This window comes from Lipophrys pholis (genome assembly GCF_963383615.2).
Source record: "Lipophrys pholis genome assembly, chromosome: 11".
Classification (NCBI taxonomy): Eukaryota; Metazoa; Chordata; class Actinopteri; order Blenniiformes; family Blenniidae; genus Lipophrys; species Lipophrys pholis.
Window position 1 is genome coordinate 15,352,199 of NC_137631.1, and position 21,382 is coordinate 15,373,580.

Here is a 21,382-nt window from a genome sequence, read left to right on the forward strand (position 1 = left end):
CTAATCACAGCTTTCCCTTCTCCAGCTCTCAGGCACTCCATCAGAGCCCTCCCAGCCTCAGGCTTTGCACTTTTACTTCCCCCCCTTTGTGACCGTTCCCTCTTCTCAGAGGCACACCAAAAATAAGGTTGCCACCGCAAAAAGAGGTGAGAACTCCACCGAACCAAATTCATGCTTGCGACATGTTTGGATGAGAGCGTGAGCACATCGGGCGTCGACTCTTCGAGGATAAAAGTTATCGCGAAGGCATTTTGGTGACGGCGTGAAGTTTGAAGCCGCTCAAATGTGCCAACAAGTATCTGCAGGATGTGAATTTTGGAGTTTCAAAGTTAAGATCGGGACCAGTGGTTGTGTAGATGTGTTTATTTGGAGCTCAGGGGTGTATAAAAACGTATTAGATGCCATAATGGAAGATGGGGAGGCCACAGTGTTAGGACTGCGTAGATCTAAGCCTCTTTTTTTTTTTTTTTTTTTCGTTGGGAGGGAGCTTTTCTTATTCAAAACAGCCCCACAAAAGACTTCCAGTGAGCCTTGCCACATCCCCATCTGACTTGGGGCCATTCATCAGCCTTCCAAGCCTATCAATGACATGTCCCCATCAGGGCTCCTATAAAATCAGCCCCTTTCCCATGAAACATCAGCAAACATTTTGACGGGTCTGGCTTTCCCCCCGCTGGATTTCTGGAGTCTTTACCCCCCTACCCCACCCTCCCTCCCTTTCACCCTTATCCCCCCCCCCCCTCCTCTCCTTCGCCAACACCACCCCTCTCTGGGCAAACCTCAGATCCTCAACATCTCCTGTGACGGGCAGTGGTCACGGAAACACAGAGCGAGACAAGGGGAGAGCGGCTGAGGAGGGGGAAACGTGCACTAAGCCATTTTCTTGGAGGAGCCGGTGTCGTTGATGGGAAGAGGATGCATTGCGGGCTGCTGGAGGAGCCTGATATGGATTCCACAGGTCAGTCCTCTTAAACTCTGCTCGTGTGGATGTTTGCCGAAAATCTGCGTCCGTGCAGAAACTGTGAGAACTTCTGCTGCTGCACCCCTGTGAGTCCTCCAACTTTCCCCTCGGTCGTTCAGGACCACTGTCTGACTGCTTGTATGCTCATTTTAACCTTTTACACTTCTGAAGTGGTTGGTGCAGGAGTATTGTTAGGATTACACCCAATCGTGAGAAGATTTGTTACTGGACAAGACTGTCCACTTATTGAAGAAAATACTGTAAAAACTAAAACTGGCTCAGGCAAGTGGTTTCCTGCTGCTTTTATCAGCTTTCGTAGTTAAACCGGGGCACAAATCATTAAGAGTGAAGAGGAAAAACAAGTGCACATCATGTGCACCTGCTTTTCACTTTTGTTGTATAGAAAACTGGCAAACAAAGCCACGAAGTCAACTTTAAAACTGAATTTTAATCAAGAAGTGTTGATAAAATATTTTTTCGACATAATTTACTTGGCGTGAATACTCCTCCGCGATTGATGAACAAACTGAACTGACTCATTTATATGTTGTTTTAATGCAAAAAGTGGCTTTTGAAAATGAAATGGAAGAGTTAAATTAGCATTCATAGTTTGTAGCTCGGTGTATTTTATTCATGAATGTGTGTCAGTAAATGAGGGAACCTTCGTTTCACTTGTTCATCACATTTAATCCAATTATTTAGAGCCCCAACTTATCTCTTCTTGTGGCAAATGAAGCTTAAGATCTGAGCCTCTGAGGAGAATTAGCTCCACTTCAATAGATTCACCTTTTTTTTTTTTTTCTTTTTTTTTTTTTGATTTACCAGCTTTTCTCTTTTATTACTTTTTTAATTACGGAAGCAAAAACTGACGATAAATGTTGAAAGATGTCAGAAGACCGTGTGACATGTTAGTGGTGGTAAATTCAAAGTTAAAACGTTTCTGAGTGAAACACAAGTAAACCTTTATTACTGCAGCAACACGGCGGTTAAAGGACATATCTTTCAAAACAAGGATGACATAATGCGAAGCGTCAAACAGCCGAGTGTTATGTTTGGAGCTTTTTGTTTCTTTCACGGGACTCAGTCTGTCGTCGTCGTCGAGGTGCAGATTCCTCATCGAGTGTTAACTTTGAAAACTTTTCTCCCCCGAGTCGCCTGGAAAGCTGCAGCAACAGGTCGTCCTGCCAGTAACGGCAGCTTCTGTGAATGTTGTCAGTTTGTATCCAGAATTTGAATTAAAAAAAAAAAAAAAAGCATTTGGAAAAGATGTGCATCAAAAAGTTTAGAAATTGTTTCACTTCAGTGCTGCAAGAACTGCTGAGGGAGTTTTTCCTGCTCGTTCCCATTTCAGGTTACACAATAGCTCTTTTAATCTCAGGATGCAAAAGAAAACTTTTTATTTATTTACTTATTCTGTTTATGACATTTCTGTGGCCACATAAAAAAAAAAAAGTGGGGTTTTTTTGTTTGTTTTTTTTTAAAGATGTTTCGGTTTATAAGCTGCCAAATTAAATCCGACATTACTTTAATGCTGTTAAAATAAAACAGAATTTCCCACAGTACATGCAAAATGGACTTCCACTTTCTCAGGCTGTGTCAACATGAAAGCTTTGGTGGTTTTGCTGCTGCTCGCTCACAGAAAGCACACCAGTTGAGCTATTTCTAAGTAGAAATTAAAACAGGACAATGGCCTCTATTCCACCAGACTGCTTCAGTAATGTGCACGGGCTCTTTTAGGCGAGTGTGTGCTCTCGTAGTCTCCTGGGAACAATGCTGGATTCCTGCCGTCTTGGTGAAAACATCTCAAATAGAGCCATGGCTGCACTGCTGCCCCATACAATCGATTATTGTCAACTCGGCCTGTCACATTAGTGACATTTAAAGTGTCCTGTATAGCCAGTGATTTGCACTGTTTATGTAAATACAGCTTTGGCTCTTTTCTGCTGCAGGTGGACATGAGGTCACTCCAGAGAAAAAAAAAGATTTTAAACGGACATTCTCAGTCTCACTGTGGACATTAGTTGTTTTTTTTAAGTATATGTTTAGTTGGTGCTGTAGCCAAATTACGTTTATTGGCCCCACTGTAAGATGATTCAAATTCTACATTGTGAAGTTTCACAGTTTTACCATCACTTAAAAACCATGACACGAGGTACACTTAGTGTTTGGAGTTGAACTGAGGGGTGATGGTGTGGTCCTTCATGTCTTTGATAGAGAGCTGGATTGAAAGATGCCTCAATGAGAGTGAAAGCAAGCGATACTCCAACCACACGTCTCTGGGGAACATGTCCAACGACGAACGTAAGCAGGACCAGCGCAGCTACACTCACACTCCAGTCACCTCACCGGCCAGGCTCATCCACCGTGCATGTGACGTGTGTCTAAATCACTTCATGGATTATTGACTTATTTCGCATTATTTCACAGAATGACTCAGATACTCCTTAGAAAGTGTCTCTTTGTGTTTCTGCTACACTTTTGTGGTTTTTGATTTCTCAACTTAATTCAGCTGTTTGCGTTGTGTTGCACATTTCAGATGAAGAAAAAGAAAATAACAGAGCCTCCAAACCTCATTCGACACCAGCTACTCTGGAATGGTGAGTTATTTAAAAGAGTTTTATAATTATTGTTTAGAATTTGTATGAAATGCATCTAAATTGCTTTGGCAGAGTTTTATAAAAACACGTAGGAAAAAAACTCCAAATCATTCAGGATAGATGCGTTTATATGTACAGCCTCATCGCAGACATCAAGTCAGCCTCATTATAGCTGGTACTCCCACTGCAGCATGATTTATTTATTGTCTTAATGTCACTCTGCAGTTAATCGTGCACAGGAAAGATTTCCTTAATTGTTTTTTTCTCATGTCAGACATTTCTGAATTAATCTGTATCTTTTGTATTGAATAGTAGTTTCCCCTTTTTTAACTAAAGAGTTTATTTCATAACTTAATATTCAAATATTTAATCAAATAACAAAATATATTGATGTAAGCTTTTATATGTTGTGTGTAATATATCTGGGGAAATTATTTTTAACTCGGATCAGCGATTGTAAAAGAGCAGCTTTGGTATCAAATCTTCAAACTCCAAAATGACTTGTGGTTTATGTCACACACACACACACACACACACACACACACACACACACACACACACACACACACACACAAATAAATATTGTGTACTTGACATAACTAGTCTTTAAACTAATTTCACTGCTTAGCGATTAAATAGGTTCAAAGAATAACATTATAATCATATTGAATATTTGGTACAAAATCACATGATAGTGAGTAAATGGCATTTCTATAATCCCTCATGGGGCTATTTTATAGATTCAATTCAGTTTTTTTTAATCATAAAAAAAATACATTTCAACCATGTAACTAAAGTTTTTCTCGAAGTGTTTTTATTGCAGGTTTTTTTCCTTTGACAGATTTTACAATGACTGCAATTTTTTCTTCATTAATTCAAATTCAAAGCACACGTCACAACTTCATTTGTGACCAGAGCTGCAGGTTAAATAGACTCGTTTAAACTGTCTATTTTACATATAAAATATTGTACAATAGATTGATTCCACAAGAAGTAATGTGTTTTTTTTTAAATGGGTATTTATGTGGATTTAATTTAAAAACAACAAAATAACAACAAAAGCTCAGAAAGACGTGTAACTTTTTAATACAGTAATCGAGTACAGTAATGTTGAGAGGCTTGTTATCCAAATAACAAATGAAACATACATGTATAACTCAGTATGTCAGCAAATGAAGGGATTCTATGAAAAACCCGATTCCCAATATACATTTCTGTGATCAATTTGTCACTCCTTCCAGTTTTCTGAGCCTCAGAGACGAGATCTGATATTAACGTTACATAATGTTACGAACGTTACGAAGCTTATGGGATACGGTAGAAATAGGAGTTTTGTCAGCGACCCGTGTTTACCAGACATTTAGAAAACTGGACGAGGAAAAATAGACATTTTCCCGTCCAATACAATATTAAAACAACTTTTTTTTCTTCCTCAATGCACTTTCAGCTTATTATTGGTGATGCGGATGAACCTCAGTATTGGGTGTTTTGTCATTTAGTATTTTTTTATTGTTACTTGTAAGATATACAAGATGGTCATAGTAATTTGGTGAAAACGTTTTTCTATGATTTATTTTAGAGAAGAAGCACTTAAGTAGCATTTAAACAAGTGAATTTAGACCTAATTTAAACCAATAGGCAGCAGAATATTTCCAAAACCAACTCAAAGAAACGCATTACTGGTGTGCCGCTCACAAAACAAACAATTAACTTCTCACATCTACATACAGGTGCCCAATTCTACTAATTCTCTGGGTAAATTGATTTACACAGACATTGCTTCATTGAGATTTAAAAAGTTAACAAGCGTCAGTAATGGAACTGAATCCATTTTAATATAGTCTAATGTGATGAGAATTCTTCTTACTCATAATATCACATTGTAAATGAAAAAATTTGTGAAACTCTTAACAGGAAATCACCAATAATCACTGATGTGATGATGCTGGCGTACCTCATGGTTCAGTTTGGGGTCCGATGTCATTCAGTAGTTTTCATTTTGTTACTTGTAAGATGGACTGATGGAGACGTTGGCATACTATAGTTTAGTACAAAGAAACCCACCCAAAACTTGGATGGTTTTTTTTGTTGTTGTTGTTGTTGCTTTGTTTTTAAGGAAGAAGCTCCACAGCTGCATTAAAGTAAATCAATTTTCACATTTGATAATTCGAGGGCAAATTATCACCAAAGCAAACTGCTAGCGTACAGCAGTCGTAGTGCACAAAGTAAACAAACCTCATTATGACGCTAACAGCTGAGGACGGCGACACACTTTTGTTTTGGTATTATTTGGTGGAGAGAGCGAAGTTCGGTTGCTTTATAGAGATTTAAATAATTCATATGTATACTTTTTTTAGGAGAAAATCCATCGTACAAGTCTCATGTGTGGATCACAAAGTATTTACTGAGTTTCTTAGTCTTTCTAATGATATATTTTGTTATCCTCATTAAATACCTTTAATAGTGATATCAGACGTCAGTCAAACCATCTGAACTTTTTTCTGCGTTTACAGAAAATCTAAATATAGTACATTCAAACATTTCAGAATACATAACAAAAACAATGACATGGGTAACTGGTTAGGACTCTGTTATGGAGAAATGCCACATTTATCATATATTCCTAGTGGTTTACGATGTATAAGATGCTTTGTTTATGATCAATGTTCTCTAGATGTCATGGTACTGTTAAATGTCTGAAGATAATTTATGTTCAATGAGACAAATATTTGTTGTATGTGTTGTTTCTAATGTTTGTAATGTTAGGTGTGCTAATAATCAGACAGGCTTGTGTGTCTTGGATGTTAGTCCAGTGGATAAACTGGGATGCATTCAGAATACATTTTCACAACTTACTCTGTATATTCTGCACTTGTTTTATTATGTTTTTTTCTGAAGACCTTGAATTTAAAGAGCCTGCTTGACGTAGTTCTTCTTAATCGTATCATTCCTGCACAAAGTGCCATTTTGGGTCCCTTGTTGACTGATAGTTGTTGCTGTCGTTGACAGGCTAGAAGAAAACTACGAGATAGCCGAAGGTGTGTGCATCCCCCGAAGTGCTCTGTACATGCATTACCTAGATTTCAGTGAGAAGCACGACACGCAGCCTGTGAACGCAGCCAGCTTCGGAAAGGTGAGAATCAAAACTCGATGACGGTCCCATGAAGCTGAAAACCTTCCATTAGAGCTTTTCCTGGTCGGGATGTGTTGTTTGGTGGGAAGTTTAAAGTGTTGGAGTGACTCGACAAACACAAAACAGTCAGGTGTTTGAATCCTAATGAAAGCAGTAATGTTCTGCACTCTAGCAGCCACATGAGCGTTGGTCGGACCATTTCATGCCTGGCTTGGTTCTGCGCCGCAGCTCTGGCCGTTGGAGTTATATGGACTGCAGCTCAGTGTGAAGCAAAGCTCGCTCACTGAACACATAATCTAGAGCCAAAGGAGATGTGCTTTCGTCTGTTCCCACAACCCCGAGAAGTTCCTCAGCCTTCCCCTGTACCCCGGAGTCCGGCCCCCACCCCCAACCCGGGCCCACCCCCGCCCCTCCGCGGCTCCTGTCGGAAGATATTGAAAAAGAGAAGGGGCCTGGATTAATGTGTAATTAAAGGAAATTTGGAAGGGTGAGATGTTGCGGAATGTTAGATCAGTGGCTGGAGCAGTGTGGGGTGTCCTTTAGGAAGGCTTCATTGATTCAGGACAAAAAAATGAGAGAGGGCCCGGACTGCCTCCCTGTCTGCTCATTTATCAAGCGGGGCCTGACAGAAACTTCACAGCTTGGCCTCTTTTTTCATCCCACACAATGGAGAGCTACACTGTTTGCTAAAGTTTCTGCACCGGGAGCTGGATCGAGGAGCCAATCTCTTTTGGACAAAAAAAGAAAAAAAAGAGAGAGAAAAGGAAAGGAAGGAGGAGAGAGTAGAGATAAAGAAAGAGAGACAGAAGGAGGAAGGATGGGTGGGTGGGTGGATGTTGGTAATACCCCTGGACGTCATAAATGGTTGACTCTCAAAGCTTTCTCTCGCCCTTCGCCTCAACGCGGATTACACTATGACACAAACTTTCACACAGCTCACTGAAAATGCTGTTCAAGTTTTATTGATATCGACTGTATTCACTGTTTATCACTTTGAAGCTAAAATAAACCGCACTTTTTTGTTTATGCTTAAAAAAAGTTCTTTTTCTTCAAAGAAAGCTGGTAGAATGTAAAAAAAAAAAAAAAAAAAAAAGCAATATTAGATTTTAAAAAATATACCTCTCTCTCTCTGTACTTGTAGCACACTCACAGATTTTACTTTCTTCAATAAATAGATCATCAGGCAACAGTTTCCAGCACTAACTACCAGAAGACTGGGGACAAGAGGCCAGTCCAAGTAAGTCCTTTCAGTTTGTCTTCCTTCATTAACTTCTCAAACTTCTCTTACTACCTCCAATATGGATTAAGAAAAGGCAACACAAATGCTCAAACAAGAAAAGACTTGCAATAAATGAACTCAGTGAAGGCATCTGTTTCTGTTGAATGGATTACTAATGCTTATTAATCGTCTCCTGTGGTCTTGTCATTTCATTCTTACGCTAGAAAAGAAAATACAGAATATAAAACTGATATTTTTGTTAATGTTTTCTGAAATAATCAAACAATCACATTTTTAACTGTAACAGTGATGTTCAAAGAGAACAGTACAGCAAATTAAAAAACCATCAATAATTGTCTCATGATACAAACAAACTGGGTGAAAAGAGTTTCTGCACATTTGTGTTTCATTGTGATCATGGTGTTCAGGATTTCTTTTTCTTTTTTTTGTAACTTTGACACGACATTTCGTTGCATCGGTGATCGGCTGATAATGTTGGTTTGGAGAAAATGTAAATACAACAATCAAAAGAAAAACAGAAATCAATCCGAACGGGCAGTTTTAGTTATCCTGTATGTTTTAGGTATCGAAGGCAAAAATTAGTTTCTCAACAAATACCTGAACACAGTAAATGTCCTGTTTGTATTTGCTCTTTATTGATCAACCTTTTTCTGCCTCTCAGGTATCACTACTATGGCATAGCGGTGAAGGAGACCTCCCAGTATTATGACGTGATGTACTCCAAAAAGGGAGCAGCGTGGGTGAACGAGACGGGGAAGAAAGAGGTCACGAAGCAGACAGTGGCGTATTCACCGCGCTCCAAACTGGGGACGCTCCTGCCAGAGTTTCCAAATGTCAAAGACCTAAATTTGCCTGCTAGCCTGTCAGAAGAGAGGGTAAACAGGAGTTTTAAAAGTCCATCCTTACAGTGCCCCTCCCCTCCCCTTGCCCCTTCTCGACTCTCCGGGCCATCTCGCCATCCCCGCGCCCCCTCTGGCTCTTTTATCTGCCCCGAGACCTTCACTGGCTCTGCGTTTAGAGAAGGACCTTGAGGATTTATATGCTGGCTCCTCACTAACTCTTAATCTTTTGGGGGAGATAATAAGATCTAGCAGCGGACAAAGGACAGGCACTAGCTGTCCGGCTTTTAAAGGGGGGCCATGATTTTAAATGGTTTGTGTTTTGCTGATCTCTAAAGCTCGTTTTATATTACTCCAGCCCGAGACCTGTAACATGTATTTATCGCTTCACATGCTTTGTTCAAGATTTATTTTCTTGTTTTTGCAACTTTTCTTTTTTTTCTTCTTCTTTTTTTTTTTTTAAATGTTTTCCACCCAAAGAGGGAGAAAAGCTGTTAGCTTTGTGATGCAATTAGATTAATTCTGTGTTGTTTTCTACAGGTGTCAACCTTCATCATGATGTACAGGACGCACTGTCAGAGGATCCTGGACACGGTTATTCGAGCCAACTTTGACGAGGCAAGCGTTTAACTCTGTTTGAACCGTTTGTGCGCCCTGCTCTCACGCGGCAGCGTTCTGTGACTGAATATAAACTCCTCGCTCCTGCAGGTCCAAAGTTTCCTGCTGCACTTCTGGCAGGGCATGCCCCCCCACATGCTCCCTGTCCTCGGCTCCCCCACCGTGGTGAACATAGTGGGTGTTTGTGACTCCATCCTCTACAAGGCCATCTCCGGGGTGCTGATGCCCACCGTACTGCAAGCACTGCCTGATAGGTGAGCAGCTTCAGCCTGCTGGACATCATTGGGACATTTAATCTAATTCATAACTGCAAAAGATCAAATCAAATGTCGTAATAGAAGCAGGTACATTGTAATGTCAGAATAACATTGTCTCGCCACCTACAGAGCGGATGCAAGTCTTCGTTTCACACAGCTCTGTGTCGGGTTTAGGGGTCCGCATGCAGCGATGTTTAATCGAGCGAGAACAAGCTATTTTTTTATCTATTTTTTTAGATGAATTAGCTGTTTGTTGCAACACTACTCTGAAGAGTAGAGTTTGGAGTGTATAAATTGTTGGGAATCTGGTAAACAGAACTTAAAAGCAGAAATTCAATTCTGTGTTTGAATCTCTCCAGTAAAAAATCGGAAAATTCAGACCAGCTCCAAAACCTGTTGCCTTTGTTGTTATTTTTCCCACGAAAAGAAACTTCACTTAAAGTGAAGGCACGAGCTTCTTTTTTCCACATTCATCAGTGTGACACACTGAACTTTTCTCCAGGTACCAACCTGATGAATCTGCTCTTTCATCCACAGTTTGACTCAGGTTATACGAAAATTTGCCAAACAGCTCGATGAGTGGCTCAAAATAGCACTTCATGACCTCCCGGAAAACTTGAGGAATATCAAATTTGAATGTAAGTACAAAATCACGCAAACATGATCATTTGTATGCCTTTTTTCTTTTCCGCGTCGTAGTCGGGCTTACAAAAGTAACCATGTGCTCTTTCTCCCTTTTTTTCTTCCCAGTATCGAGGAGATTTTCTCAGATTCTGAAGCGGCAAACGTCTTTAAACCATCTATGTCAGGTGCCTGTCGTGGACCCAATGTTTTTAATAAAAATCCATATGAAAAAAACAAAGCTGATAAGCGCATGTGGGTATGCCTGGGTGCATCATATTGTGGATTTATCTGTCCGCAGGCGTCGCGGACTGTGATAAACAGTGCAGACATCACTTTTCAAATGCTGGAGGACTGGAGGAATGTGGACTTGAACAGCATTACAAAGCAGACACTTTACACCATGGAGGACTCTCAGGAGGAGCACAGGCAGCTTATTATCAACTGTAAGTCCTCGCAGTTGAACTGACTCCACTCTCACAAACACAGACGGAACGGCACTTTGCTTTCCACGTGAACGGCACAACCGCGGGACAATCCTTCCCACGACCAGCAGAGTCAAAGTGTTAATGATGGAGACCGAAAGGTTAAACAAGTTCACTCTCCATTCAAACACCCTGCAGAGCATCTTCAGGCCCCGCAGCCCCGCTGCCCCGAATCCGGCCTGACAGGTTCAGAGGTCACACTTATGTCGGCGCTGATGTTTGCGTCTAAATCTTTGCTGTTGTTTTTTCTTCAGTCAAGTGATGTAAAGCTCCACCTGACCCGACGTTTGCTCTTGTTGTCACAGTGTATCAGGAGTTTGACCGGCTTTTGGAGGAGCAGTCTCCGATCGAGGCGTATATCGAGTGGTTGGACTCTATGGTGGATCGTTGTGTCGTCAAGGTCAGAAACTGCACACTTTTATTTCTCACAGTTAAAAACAAAAAAAAAAAAACGCTTTTTAAATTTGTGTGACTCAGCAGATTTGTAAAGAGACATTGTGAGTGTTTGTGTTTAGGAAGTAGGAGGTTTGGAGTGATTTTAACGAAATATCTGAAGTGTCTGCAGAGCAGCACTTTGGTAATCCTGCCCCCTAGCAGAGACACCTGCGGGTGAAAGACCTTCTTCTCTGCATGTCTTTCTTAGACCCAGGCACTTACGTTGCAATCCTCCAAGTTAATGATGTCTTCAAGCGTCCCATTTACGTCCATTATGTGCCAGATATGGGCTTGTAAAATTTGGTTGCCCCAGCAACATCTTGGACCGCCCAGACAATAGTTCAATAGGAAGGCGTGTCCCCGGGGGCAAATTAAATAGTTGACTTGTTGACATGTTTTTCGTTCCTGAGGGTTAAGCCCCAATACGGACCCAGGGGTTAATTCTACCCCGGCATCGCCACCCTCCCCCCATCTTTTCTCATGGAAATGTTCTCTCTAGGTGGCGGGGAAGAGGCCCGGGTGCCTGAAGAAGGTGGCCCAACAGTTCCTGCTGATGTGGTCATGTTTTGGTACCAGAGTCATCCGGGATATGACCCTCCACAGTGCGCCCAGCTTTGGTGAGCTGCCTGTGCCTCGCCATCCTTTGAGATGGGAAATACACAACGCATGGGGTTCATTCAGAAAAATAAGCTTTATTATTGTGTTACATCCCCCCCAAAAATATTTGATATTTCATAAAATCTGCTGCATTTCTTTAAAAATAAAAAATAAATCAAGCTTAAAGCATTTTAGTTTTTATATTGTGAATGCGGAAATAACTTGGAATAATTTACTTTTCAACTACTTAAAAAAATAATAATGTGCATGTCTTTTAATTAATTCAGTATACAAAAGTAATTTTGAGCTATTAAACATTAAAACATAAAAGCATAATTTCAAATAAATATTTTTACCTTGAGAACAATGATTTCTTTCCTGTTTATTTAAAAAAAAAAAAAGTAAGATCTGTCAATAATAGGTTTTTGGGGGGATAATGTACAAACGTATTATAGCCTTACCAGATTTTGTATAATTCTACTTACGGCTTCATATTTATTTTATACCATTTATTTTTTGCTCCCAAGTACCCAAAACTCATTCCTCAGCAAACAGCGTCTCTCCAGTAATATTCAGTGATTTAAAAAAAAAAGAAAAAAAAAAAAAAGAAACCATCACATGTACAGCAGATCTGGCATTCGGTTACGGTCCTGCTTCGTTTGAGTGAGAGTTTATTTGTTGTGTAAATACATCATTTCCAAACACCGAGTAAACATTTCAGGCTTCTTGGGCCGTGTGAGTTAGTAACGTGAAGAAAGGAAGAACAAGTGAAGCAGCCGCTGCTTTAACAGCTTGTTGTGCACAATCAAGGTTTGCGAGCAGTAAAAATTCAAGAAAAGAAAATGGCTTCTCTTTTTTTTTGCAGCAGCAGCAGCAATGTCTTTTGGCCTGTCTGTGAATATGAAAGACACAGCTGGTTGCAGTGTTTTGATAAAGCAGGTCTCTGTGCACAAACAGCTAATTAACAAAAGCGCGGCCCTCCCCTCTCCCAATGTGTTTGCCTGTCTTTTCCATTTTATGACCAGTCGGTACGACCCCCCCCCCCCTTCCCTGAATGGTAGCAAGTGTTTATTATGCACGCGGCGGTCAAAGCGCCCCGCACAATGACACAATTGTGACACGCCACGGACTCATCCCTGCGTGCGACCCCGGGGTCAGCCGACATATTTCTGGCACTGAGTCGGTACACGGAAACAAGCGCACCCGCTCCCTTGTAATGGCGGCGTCCGTCCTGTCAACGCACAGGATGTGATGTCATCCCGTCTCATTGGAAATGCCTCGTAATCCAGGTTTCATTCACATCGCACACCCACGACCGCAGCATCACATTAGACTACGGTCCTATTATTCTCTCATATGTGATCATAGTGCGGTTAAATTCTACAAGCTCACACCAAAAAGGCTCATCGAAATGATCTCAAGCCAAACTAAATGTGGAAAGTGGAGAGTTTGTGTATGAACTCGGTTTTTAGTACAAAAAACAAAACAAAACACATGCTTACACTTTTTTTGTGTGTCCACAGGCTCCTTCCACCTGATCCACCTCATGTTCGATGATTATGTTCTTTACCTGCTGGAGTCTCTGCACTGTCAGGAGAGGGCCAACGACCTCATGCGGGCCATGAAAGGTGAGGGCCGCTGCAGGCTGGACTCGCTGAGATACTACAAATTAAAAATGTCCAATAAGACGATGGAAATTTCCTGCATATGCATTTTATCTTCTGTTGGAAATATGTGCTGCTTTTACCAGTACTTCTGTTGAAAATATAGTCCGATGCTTTAGTTTTGGACTGTCTGGTATGTTTGAGGAAGATAAGATAAAACTTTACATCTTCACATTGAGGTTAGAGAAATAATGGGTACTTTCTTTTGGTACATGTCGACTTGTTTTGAAGAATTTGTGTATTAGGTCTTGAAGAAAAAAAAAACAAGGAGCAGATTAATCAGCTATACAAATTCTTCTCAAAATACAATATAAACCCAATTTAGACCCAATAAAAAAGTTTCAGGTCGAAACTATGCCTTACAGGACAAAGCAGCCAAAGCATAGTATTTTAGATATATATATATATATTTCTTTTACTGTTACCTATCAACCATAATTTAAGTAAATCATCACATAATTTCCTTGTTAGTCTCCACATATACTGCATCCAGGATGTACTTTCATAGCTTTGCACACTATATGTGCATGTTTGCATCTCTATTTCCTTAAAGTGTCTTTGTTAGTTCTTTGTAAAGCACTTTAAGTTTGGCCATCTGATTGTAGGCATGGGGGGAAAAAAAAAAAAAAAAAAGACAGTTTGCTGTCAAACCAACTGCAGGTTTATTTTTGACCTTTAATCCTCAAACATCCTTCTGTCGACTCACCTCCTTTATTCTTCCACCCCACACCTCCAGCAGAGAAAGAAGAGGAATTCACCTTGACAGAGACGACCCCCACCTCCCCCTCTCCAGGGTCCTACTCTCCTGCTCGCTCGGTCCACTCAGTGGGCGCGTCCTCCGCCAGCTCGCCCACAGCGGCAGTGTCCCCGGAGTACACGGGAGTGCCCGCCACCACAGGTGAGACCTGGCCCGCACACTGAAGCAGAGTTGAACAGGTTTCACTGCACATAGTTCCTCTGCGCCAAAACATTGTCCCTGTGTTCGTATATGTGTCTACCAGGCGCTGTTCAGTCATATACCTGGTCCCTTACATACACAGTGACAACAGCAGGAGGCTCCACGCCAGAGGCCGGACAGCAGCTGTCCTGCATGAGGAGCAGCGCTCCGGTCCCCCCTCCGTCCTCAGCCCACAGGATGCCAGTTTACACCCACAGAGAGGAGCATGGGTAACCACCGTTGCCGCGTTAAGTCTCACTCTCAAGGTTTTCTTTGACAGCATTTCCATTAAGATACCCGTTTTACCTTTGGTTCAGGTACACTGGTAGCTACAACTATGGCAGCTACACCAACCAGCACCCGCACTCCATTCAGAGCCAGTACCCGAGTCTGGCCCACGAGCCTGCGATCCCGGCCCCGCTCCATTACTCCGCCTACCACCGCTCCTCCGCACAGGTCAGTCGCACTCACTTTCTATTAAATGGTTCATGAGAACTAAATAAACTCATTCAGTGAAGTTAAAGTCAAAATGAGAATATGTTGATCCATGTTTTTGAAAAATCTGATACAAACTGCTGACATAGATGTGACGACCTGTGGCAACATATTAATCATTTACCAACGTTAATAAGAATATTTGTGCAAATGCTTAACATTTAAAGTAAATGGAAAATCATTTTGATCGATTTTTTTTAAATGTAACGAATAAAATGTGTTCAGAACCTGTGTGCATCAGCACCGTCTTAGCAGTGCAACACAACTGACGACCAAGCGGATCAGTGAAGCGGCAGTAAAAAAGTTTGTGAAAACATGCAAACGATAGAAATCCAGGATTTAGTCTCAGGAGAAGCACTGTGGTTATCCTTTTGTTTCACCTGTTGAGATGAAATTGGCAGCGTGCAGCCCCTGAGTGTGGCTCTTTGGTGCAGCAGCAGTAGACCGATCAGACGGGGCCTCACAGCCTCCGAGCCGGGCCTTCAGGGGAATAAACAGGCAACGGAAGATTTAAATGTGAGTGAAGAAAGGTTATTAGGATGAGATGCAGTCGCCGAAGTTGCTGCTCGTGTAAGCGAGTGGTGTGAGTTCACTCTTTTGGTGGTAATTTCCTGTCAAGGGCCCTCCAGCCTGTGCTGCCTCTATAGTGGGAGGAGATCAGCTGGGCCTCAGCGCTCGCTGTGTTTCTTAAAGTCCCTGGATCTCCCTCCACACACAGCGGAAGCAGACAGTGAAAGGTGGCTCGGATGGGGCCAAGAGGGGCCCTGCTCTGTTACTCCTCTTTCCAGCTCTCAATAGTCTCTTCATCTGTTCGAGCCAGTGGCCACGGAGCAGGGCAAGGGGGCGTTTATTAAAATATTGTTATTCAATGGTCTCTTTTCTGCTTGTGAACAAGAGGCAGCTGAGCCGTCGGCCCTACGCTGACTGTCTTTTTCCATGCCGTGATTCCTCATAATGGAATCGACTGTCGTGTTTATATTTAGTGAGGAAAAGGAAAAGGGTCCTACTTCCACTTCTTTTTTTATCGCCCCGTCTGAGCTCAAATCAGGCACAATGCCTGCACTTTGTCAGTGTGAGAGGTTGAAGACGGAGCAAAAAAAAAAAAAAGAAGAAGAAGAAATGTCCGATCCCCATCTGTTCCACATATTTTTTGTCAACAGACTGATTTAGTCAGTGCGTTCGGTCTCCACAGGCAACAAAAATAACACAGGAAAGCCACTTTCAGTATGAAAACCCTAATTTTCTTAAGTGGGTTAATTTTCTATTTTGACCACTGTGGCACAACTTGTGAAGCAATTTCCCCCGACAGGAAATTACCCTCGGCAGGGTCAGTTCACACCCGGTGCCACATACTTAATACAACATCAAATATGATGTCATCGAGGCCATAGCCACCTCTGAGGACTCTGAGGTCACGTCTTTGGGGTCTTTATCGAATCCCTTTGTTTATTTCTGCACAGGACAGCTGTAAACAAGGTATTTAGACATTTTCACCTATTACTGGAGAAGATACACATTTTGCATTATTAAAATTATTATTTCTTTTTTTTAAACTAGTTTTACTTTCTTCTTTGTTTTATTAAGCTCTAAATGAAATAACAAAACAGACACTTAATATCTACCTATACATATACAGATTAAAAGCATAAAGACAGAACAAGATGTCAAAACTGAGTAAGAAGTAAAACTTGTAGATTCCTAAATCTTCTCTCACTTTTATCATGAATACAGTAGTGATCTCCTTCTACATCAAGTTTTGAAGCTAATTATTTCCAGATTTATTTACAGTCAAGCTTAATTTAATTAAACTTAAAAAAAATTTGAACATTGCAGATTGTAGACAATCCAAATCTATCCCACGTGGTGTACCACATAATAAATTCAAAGATTTACCTCAATTGATTACTTCTATTTACTAGTCTTATACTCATATTTTCTTTCACTATCTGTGCCCATTAATCCCAACATGACATTTATTGATGCTTTTCTTTTCTTCTCCATGTTTGACACTTACGTTACCTTAAAATGTAAGAAACTTCCTACTATTACTTCATGTCTCAAAAAAGACACTTTGTACTGCTTGTGGCTTAGCTTCAAATACTATCTGCATTACAGCAAGTCTCCTCTCTGTGTTAGCAGTCTGTCCAGGATGTAATCTGTTCACCAATGTCAGCCGGGTGAAATTCCATACAACCACTCGCTTGGACGAAGCAGCTATAAAATCCCTGGGATGATTTGATTTTGCGAGGGATAGTGAGGACTCCACCCCACTCTGGTCACTGCTTCCCCCTCCTGTTGAATTATTTGTCTTATGGGACACGGAGATAAAATCGATCTCCTTTTCACAATAATTAAAGATACTTCACTTGCAAACAAAGCAAATCCATTAACTGTATTTTAAAATAAAAATTTAACACAAACGCTAACTCTTACGGAGCTAGAATGATTAATTCCTACTAGGTCATGGTCCATTTATGTCACTAATAACTTATTTTAATATGCTTTAATTTGATTTTTAATTGCATTTAGGTCTAAAAAAATAATGTTTTTAAACAAGTAAATATTACTTTCTTTCTTCCACATTCATTTTGTTATGATTTGTGTAAAAATGTAGGAAGCAGTGCACGCTCGAAAAACAGATGACCCTCCTCCCACCCCCGTCATCAACTCCCCCTCTGACATCTCACACCCTGATATAATCATAACAATACCTCAGAGTGATGTCTTTCATTTGCTTTGGAGAAAAAGACGCGTATTCACTGCAAATGAGCTACGACACACTTCCACTGATCCACAGGAAGTGACAACCATCCCGAAGAGAGCCCTTTTTTTTTTTTTTTTTTTAACAATACAAATTTATATATTTTTATGACACATTAACAGCAGGGCTTTCAGGTTTTGACCATGAGTTTTAAATTCTTAGTTGTTGTTTTTTTTTATATTATAAATGTTTATAATAATGGTAATTCTTGATTCTCAAAGAAAGAGGGGATTTCAAAGCACTCTTGTCCCTTTCATGATTTCCACCTATAACTGCAAGCACCACACCACCATTGAGTACCTCCTACAACCCCACCGCAGATACCTCTAATCACACCTTAAAGAGTTTTACTGTTGTCTTCAGTGAAATTTGTTTTCTGAAAATTCCTGTTGCACCTTCTTCATCTTGTTTCGCTGGTGAATTGGCAGCTAAAACGTCTCTTCTCCTTTCTCTCCTCCACAGTACCAACTCAACGGCCAAATGTCTCGAATGGAGCCTTGCTTGATGGGCAGCACTCCTCGGTTGCACGCCGCACCTGTCGCCCCCCGGTGGCCTGACGTGTCACCCGCGAACAGCTGTTACACAAGCCCACCTATGCATTCTTCCCGCTATTCCACCTCCGGGGACATGTACTCTCCCCTCGGCCCTCGCAGGAACTCAGAGTACGAACACTCGCAGCATTTTCCCGGCTTTGCCTACATCAACGGGGAAGCCACCACGGGCTGGGCCAAATAGCCTTTAAACATCACTTTGGACATTATAGACGAGCTCCAAACCCTCCGAGCCAGGTGGATGCAAAGGCTCTGAACACTTCCAATCACGTGCATTGAAGAGAGAGAAAAAAAAAAAAAAAAAAGGAGCAAAGGGTCAAAAGTACCAATCTGAGGTTGTAGGAATCAAGGTAGGGACGATCTGACAATTTGTAGAAACTCACTACGTCAATCACTCTGATGATTGTGGTGTAACTTGCGCAGAGGTTTATCAGAGTTTCTTCAGCCGTTGATGGGAGAAATTGTTTTTCAAAAGACATATAGAGTGTCCAAACTTGCAGCAAAATCATTTAAAGAGTGCAATGCTGCTGCCAAGCTGTGCCTTTGTTTTAAGGAATGTACACCTCTGCAAGAGTTTTCCTGCGTCAGTGTAACAGACACACACACACACACACACACACACACACACACACACACACACACACACCCCTACAGTAGTCCGCCGGTGGCGTCGGGGCTGGAAGCTGCTATGGACGACCTCAGTGACACCACCGTACCCTGTTGTGGCTCAGTGCTGTGCAGCTGATGTATTGGTGTGATATAAACTGCACTGCCTTAACCCTCTGGTGGGGTGCCAGTCACCTACAGCAGCACGAAGCCAAAACATCCTCGGTTACAGATGTGAACTCATAGAAAACTGGTGTGTTAAGGTGTCGCCATCTTGGATAGTTTGTTTTTAATGATTGAACGCTGTAACTCAAGAACAAGTGTATTCTGTTGCAAGCTTCTCTGCTGTTTTTCCTGTGACTATATCTATATATATCTATGTATATATAGATATATATAGATATATATATATATATAAAATGTATTTTCTGTAACTTTGTAACATGGTGTATCCTTTATTTTCTATGTTACAATTGGTACTTTGTTCTCTGTTTTGTATGGTTAGTAAAAGATGCATTAACCTAGGGTTGTGTGCTTTATAATGCACTCAAAGCTACTGAGGACCTATTACCCTATGGGTATTTATAAGAAGGGAAAATATCAAAGTGTACAGTAACATAAAATCTAGTCACTTTTCTGTAAATGAAAGCACTGGAGACCATCTGTGGTGACTGTCAAACTATCACAGTTGAATTTGATGTGTATGTTGGGGGGGGAAGGGTGTTGCCACATAAATAATTTCACAATTTAACACGCTGCGTCATTTCTTTTTCATATGTTTTTTTCCTTGTATAGTCCGTCTGTGGAGAAATCTAGAAAACTCTAGTGCGGAATGATTAATATCAACAAAGTAATGAACCCAATATCATCATTCTTTAATAATATTGACATTTTTAATCATATTCTTAACTTCTCATACAATGATTTCAAGTAAATTTCACAAATTTCCCATGTATGTTGACCTGTGTACAAATGTTTTTTGGAAATAACTCATTTTGCTTCAGTGATCCTTCACGTCTCCTCATGTTTTGCTTTTAAAGGAACAGAAATGTTTATCGGGCTTCTCTGAGCTGATCGTTCACTCTGATGTGACAGCACATGGCGGGGGTTGGGCTGTGGGCCGAAGGGCCACGCTGCATAAAGAATTAGATTTCTATGGGGAGAATGTCCTGCTGTGTTGGGGTCATTGCACCTCAGTCCCGTGACCTCTGACCTCTGACCCCAGCTAAGGTTTGTATTTATGAGAATGTAGATCCTTCGTGTTAGATCTTTGGAAGTCCTGCAGGATTCAGATTCAGAAGACGTGTTTAAGACACAAAAAACGTCCGCCGTTCATTGAGATTTAATCACCTGACCCGAGTGTCAATATCAATATCCGCTGAAAACTGCAGAATCGGATCAGAGATCTGGTCGGCTGTGAGGAACGTGCTGCCACATTAGACCCTTTCATCTGATACCAACCAAATCATCCTTCACACTGGTCATAGCAGGCTCATCCTTTATCCTTTTTTTGTTTTGGTTTTAAAAAAGCTTTCAAACGTAATCAAGTTTGTTTTGTCTGTGGTCAGTGATCTTTTGGGGATCGGGAATATTATGTATGAGTAAGATTACGTGGAAACAAAAGTTCTCATTTCAGGTTCGTAGTTTCAAACTGGAGGGACTGGTGACCAGGGTGGCGCTGCATTCACACACATTCAGCTGGACTCCATCGATATGATCAAAGAGTAGATGCCACCCCTTAAGGTTCTCGAACTTCATTCAAGTCACATGATCAGTCAGAGTTTGGTCCACTTGTAGTCAGGAGACGATCAGAGCCGCCTGTGAAAAGCCTGTTGTTGGAATTGTGACCTCTCCAGACATCTCCATGCATTTGGTATGAAGACAGAGTCGCGCACCAGTCAAGTCTAAGCTTTACAGAATACTCAAGAAAAAAATAGAATCATCTATTATAAGAAAACCTTCTGAGTAAGAATCACAGGATTTATATCACTATTTTGTTTTGATACATCAGCTCAATGTGATTATTTGCATGTCAAATTTCATATTTTCCAGGATTCAGAGTTTAAATGTTCAATAAAACTCAGAGGTGTGCATGTCGTTACACCTGCTGTCCATTTATTTATTCCCATTTCCTGCCACATTCCCACCAGATACATCGTGCAGTGCCGTATCAATGGAGACTCTGATGTGTCCTGCTTTGGAAATGAGCTTCTTTTGTTACATGATGAAATGTTATTCAGAAAATTACGTACTATGTAGGTCTGATGTGTGGTCTCATTTGCCTTTACAAAGTCTTCTTTCAGATTTGATTTGTGATTCCGATATTTTATTTTATTTAAGTTCATAAGTATCTTTTTCCATAAATAAAACTGGATTGATTTAAATTCATTATCTCTTTGGTTAGGGCCGCACACAGTGGCATATTTGTTGTCTCAGTGGGAATATTCCAAGTTCTTGTCTGGTTCAGGGGTCTATGAGTCTGTGTGGAATATACATGTTCTCTGTGTGTGCGTTATTTTACTCCTGAGACACCATTTTCCTCTCAACGTCTAGAAATATGCTGCTGAGGTTAATTGGTCATATTA

At 41.0% G+C, this 21,382-nt stretch overlaps 1 protein-coding gene across 2 annotated transcripts; it reads left to right on the top strand.

The window, feature by feature from the left end:
* The first annotated feature begins 815 nt into the window (after window positions 1-815).
* rfx4 (regulatory factor X, 4) lies at window positions 816-18,478 on the top strand. 2 transcript variants are annotated; one of them, XM_080475762.1, is made up of 18 exons: window positions 816-958; window positions 3,176-3,262; window positions 3,498-3,558; window positions 6,568-6,691; window positions 7,867-7,928; window positions 8,593-8,806; window positions 9,311-9,388; window positions 9,479-9,642; window positions 10,183-10,283; window positions 10,396-10,454; window positions 10,568-10,712; window positions 11,057-11,151; window positions 11,686-11,803; window positions 13,307-13,411; window positions 14,184-14,345; window positions 14,449-14,614; window positions 14,702-14,840; window positions 18,103-18,478. In XM_080475762.1, exons 1-18 carry the CDS (start codon window positions 916-918, stop codon window positions 18,373-18,375), a joined length of 2,196 nt encoding a protein of 731 aa, XP_080331888.1. In that variant the 5' UTR covers window positions 816-915; the 3' UTR covers window positions 18,376-18,478. The 2 variants fall into 2 exon arrangements, with proteins under 2 accessions (XP_080331888.1, XP_080331889.1); XM_080475763.1 differs by having other exon boundaries at window positions 14,187-14,345; window positions 14,488-14,614; window positions 18,103-18,468.
* The last annotated feature ends 2,904 nt before the right edge of the window (window positions 18,479-21,382 follow it).